Here is a 5,047-nt window from a genome sequence, read left to right as displayed (position 1 = left end):
AACCTTGCCAAAGAAGACATTAGGGAGCAACGTAGCCTTCAAGCTTTTTGGATCCTGTCAAACTGTCCAGCCTTAGAAACCTTGCCAAAGAAGATATTAGGGACCAACATAGCCCTCAAGCTCATTGGATCCTGTTGAACTGGCCAACTCTTGCCTGCAACAGATGCAGACATTAAATGACGATGATGGTCTTCACACGAAATCTATGAAACTGGTGTAGAGTTACAAAACATTTTATTTACAAGAAATACAACCTCTGTCACTATTTATGCTCACACAGGAAGATACCAGGAAAGATTCGCAGATGTACACACACATGCACACATTCACTTACACTCACAAACGCTCACTTACCTTACTCACACACACATGTACACATACATGATAAGCTTCCACAGTTTCTGCCCATAAAATTTTGCCCAGAACTTTTTTTTTTTAATGTTTTCATGTTTTTTGTTCCTATCTTAAAAATTTTTTTTTTCTTCTTCTCTCAGCCTTAACATTGAAAACAACTTTCATAATGAGGCCACAGCATGTGGGTTTGAGGTTACAGGAGACGAAGTGAATCAGATGCAGAAGATGCAGTACAAAATGAAATGGTAATTCATTTGAGTTTCTCTTTTTGTTGTAGTGGTGGTGGTGGTGGTGGTGGTTCAAACACACATATACATGTGTGTGCATGTCTTTTTCTGTGTTTGTCCCCCCACCACCACGTGACAGTTGGTGTTGGTGTGTTTATGTCCCCCCTCCCCATAATTTAACATTTTGGCAAAAGATACTGATAGAATAAGAACCAGGCTTAGAAAATCAATACTAGGGTTGAGTTGTTCAACTAAAATTCTTTAAGGCAGTGCCCCAGCATGGCTGCTGTCTAATGACTGAAACAAGCAAAAGAGAGAAGAAAGATATGTATGTATGTCTGCATGCATGTGTGTGTGTGTGTAAAGTAACTGTTTTTAAGAAAATGGTTGATAGTGACTTTGAAGTTTTGCTTATGTTTATCTATTTTGTCCTCTTTGTTATAGGGATCGGAAAAAGAAGAAGTTTTTATCAAAGAATGCTGTCCTGAGCAAGGAACCAAAGAAAGTAAGGACTGAAAGTGGAGCCTTAATTCCAGCATCATACAAATCCAACTTATATCCTTTGTTTATGCTCAACATCAGCTTGTGTCCCCTAACCTGACGGTAACATTATAGCTGTCAGCTTTCACCAAAGAAAACATCTGGCTGTTCTATTATTAACCCTTTTGTTACCATATTTCTGTTGAAATACTCTGCCTATAATTTTGACATCCTATGATACTTTTGAAAATAATGGTGACTAGTAAAATAACTTGGTCATTTTTATGTATTTGGTTTGCTAGATTCTTGACGTGAAACAAATTTCTTGATGTGAAGTGTGAAAGTGCATACGCACCACACACACACACACATACATGTATTGTGTTAGATATATTAGTGTCTTGACATCTTGTGATAATTGTAAACAAGTGTCACATACAAGCAGTGTATTTGTTTCCAGTCTTCTATGGAAGCATGTCTGGAGATATTACATTAGTTGGAAATAATTGAGGGTTGGCGGTAGTATGGACATCCAGCTGTAGAAATCTACTTTGAAGAATTACATCCAACTTATGAGAGCGAGCATGGGAAAGTGGACATTAAAACGATGATGATAATGATGTCAGTGAGGTCTGATTACAGGCTTGGCTGTCTGGTTAAGAAGCTTGCCTGCAACCACTTGGTTTTAGGTTCAATTCCAGTGTATGCCACCTTGGAATTATGCATATCTTCTACCATAGTTTCAGGTTAACCTAACCTTGTGTATGAAATCCCATTGACAGATGGAAACCGCTGAAACCTGTTGGTTGGATAATACCTTAATGCTATTTATTCCAACTCCTTGTACTTTGTGTTCAAACCCAGCTGCAGTTGATAAAATTAAAAGCACCGTCCAGGGCAGTGGACCGGTTGCAGACAGATCAAGTAAGATGCCCTGTGGTGTTTGTTATGGTTCTTTGCAGTCTGACAGCAACCCCTGTGAAGACACTGGTATCCAGCTCTATCAGCCCAAGTCAGTGGCCTTCCTTTTGGATATACATCAGTGGCACAGAGAGATGAGATTTGCATGTATAGACCAAATCTTGGAAAACATTTTGCCCAGGCCTGCACATCCATGTGCAGATGGTTGACCTTGACCAACACAGGCCCTATACAATTTATAGACTTTGTCTGTTGCACAGTAAAATACTGTCAACTTGGCCTTGCATGGGACTGTGATGTTTGGTTGGGTATGTGTGTGTGTGTATCTATTTGTCTATATATATATATCTGTGTGGTTTCTGTGAATGAGATTGTATTATTTTCCCGCATCTTCGTGTGTATTTGCTGACTGTAAACAACAGTCTTACTGTTGATACAAGCAGTGTCCTTTGCTTACAATCCACCACCAATGCATGTCAAAGCTTCTTGGATAAGGTACACGATCTTTGTAAACAAAAGGCTCATTCATATGGTGTTGTTTGTTTCCTTAATCCCTATCACTTATGAACAGTGGAAGAAGCACAACAAGATAGAAGAACAAGAAGATGATGATGATGGTGGTGAAATCATTCCAGTCAAAATGGAAACGGAATCTGCCGCTGCTGAAGAGAAACACATAAGGGTGTTTGGTTTAAACAAAAGACGTAAGAGACAAAGCCATTTCTATTTTATATTTTTACTTGAAGCTTTTCTTTAGATCTGTTTTTATTTCAACAAGCATATGGCATGGCTATGTGGTTAAGAAGTTCACTTCCTAAGCATTTGATTTCAGGTTCAGTTTCATTGCTTGACACCTTGGACAAGTGTCTTCTATAAAAATATGATTTTTGTTCTTGGGTAGTTACTGTTGTTTCCTATTTGCTTACCTCTAGAAAGTATGAAAAATGGCTAATATTTCTTTCAAACTTTACTTCTGTTACATTTATTGAAACCCTAAAGAATCCCTCTCAGCACATGGCTATGATGTTTCCCCATTACTCTTGCTCATGATCAGAGATGCACATCTTGTCAGCCACTAAGGGACATGCTCAAATGGTGAAGGTTAAGCAACTGACAAGCAAATCTGTTGTATTGAGCAGAATATTTGCTATGAAGATATTTCTGCTTCACAACTTGGTGCTGAATCTGTCTGAAATGTAATGGAAAGTAGGTGGGTTTCAAACCATTGATGTCCATCTCACAAAAGCAAAGTTTGAAGAGAATAGTAATGATTTCCTTTGATTTCTAGATATAAGCAAATAGGAATAACACTTGTTGACCAAAGACAAAAAAAAAAAAATTGTCACAGTGTTATAGTCCTGGCCAATCAAAACCTTGTGAGTGGATTTGATAGATAGAATTTAGAGAGGCTTTTTTGTATGTTTATGTATCTGCAAGAGTGTGTGTGTTTTCTCTTTGCCCTGAAACCACGTAAAAGTTGTAAAACGAGTGTATTGTTTGTTTCCATTCCACTCTAGTAATATATACAGCTGTGGAGAAATATTATGTTGATTGGAACCAGGGAGGGTATCGAACCATAAAAAAATCAGCCACAGTAAATTCTGTCTGATCAACGTAAGCATGAAAAGGTAGATGTTAAAATGATGATGATAATGTATATATGTCTGTATGAATGTTTCCAACCTATATTGCAGTATGGCTACAAATGGTGATGTCACTGTTTGCAGCTCTGCTACAGTCAGTGGACAGTGTCATTTGTGGCTGGACTGCGGCTGGTGATGTTTGTTGACATATCATCATCATCATCATCATCATCGTTTAATGTCCGCTTTCCATGCTAGCATGGGTTGGACCATTTGACTGAGGACTGGCAAACCAGATGGCTACACCAGGCTCGAATCTGATTTGGCGGAGTTTCTACAGCTGGACGTCCTTCCTAACGCCAACCACTCCGAGAGTGTAGTGGGTGCTTTTACATGCTACCAGCATGAAGGCCAGTCAGGCAGTACTAGCAACGGCCACGCTCATAATGGTGTATTTTACGTGCCACCTGCACAGGAGCCAGTCCAGCGGCACTGGCAACGATCTCACTCGAATGTCTTTACACGTGCCAGGAAGGTGACGCTGGGCACAGGTGCTATCACGATTTCCACTAGCTCTGTGCTTTTGAATTCCTCTGAAATAAAAATATAACATCTTCCTTGAAGAATGGGCAAATGTTGGCAACATCTACTTTATCAATATCAACAGTACTGTTTAACTATTTATTAATTAATAGTTAAACACTACCAGCAGTTACAAAAGTATGTTTCCAACATTACCTGTTGTATGACAGGTAACAGACACTTTGTGTATAATGACCAAGGGAGATAAGTCCAATTTGATCACTTTCTTTCTCATTCTTCCTCTTTTTCTCCATCATAGGAATGGGCAAACCTGATGAAGACACTCCAAATGCTTTAGGCAATAAGAAACGGAGATTCAAAAATAAAGAGCGGAAGAATGCTCAGCAGATTCTGAAGAGTCGCCGAGTAAAGGCACAGAAACAGTCATACCAGAAGTACCGGCAACAAGAGAATTTGAAACGCAAGAAGAAAAACAAAAAAAATTCAAAATAGTAAAAATTTAATAAAATAAATAAATACATAAAATGTTGAGTTGAATTTTTTTTTAATTATGAATTCATACTGAAGGCTTAGTCAACGTCATCATCATCATAGAAAACATTACCACCACCATCATCATCCTATGGATTAGAGAGATAGGGAGAGAGGAACTACAATCTCAGGGGTTACCTCTCTGACTAAAGACTTCATTCAGATGACTGCAATAGACTGGACTCAACTAAAGGTACCCAAGGACCAGGTGATGATCACCTGGTTGATCTTACCAACCAAGAACAGGTACAATCCACCTGATAGAGATAGGTGTGTATATATACCTTTATATATATACATATATTTATATATACTTATATATATATATATATAAGTATGTATATATATATAAATATGATATATATAGATATAGATATATATTTTTATATATATATATTTATATATATA

General features: G+C 37.9%; 1 protein-coding gene across 2 annotated transcripts in view; it reads left to right on the top strand.

Moving 5' to 3' along the window:
• Positions 1-4,633, top strand: part of LOC106879238 (ATP-dependent RNA helicase DDX54) — a 54,686-nt gene extending 50,053 nt beyond the window's left edge. For both annotated transcript variants that reach the window (XM_052976084.1, XM_052976083.1), the window contains 4 exons: positions 495-599; positions 1,026-1,136; positions 2,544-2,686; positions 4,407-4,633. In XM_052976084.1, the coding sequence (XP_052832044.1) occupies positions 495-599; positions 1,026-1,136; positions 2,544-2,686; positions 4,407-4,600 (553 nt within the window). In that variant the 3' untranslated portion in view covers positions 4,601-4,633. The remainder of the gene's footprint in view (positions 1-494; positions 600-1,025; positions 1,137-2,543; positions 2,687-4,406) is intronic.
• The last annotated feature ends 414 nt before the right edge of the window (positions 4,634-5,047 follow it).

Source organism: Octopus bimaculoides, chromosome 23 (assembly GCF_001194135.2).
Source record: "Octopus bimaculoides isolate UCB-OBI-ISO-001 chromosome 23, ASM119413v2, whole genome shotgun sequence".
Classification (NCBI taxonomy): domain Eukaryota; kingdom Metazoa; phylum Mollusca; class Cephalopoda; order Octopoda; family Octopodidae; genus Octopus; species Octopus bimaculoides.
This window is presented reverse-complemented; position numbering and strand designations above follow the sequence as displayed.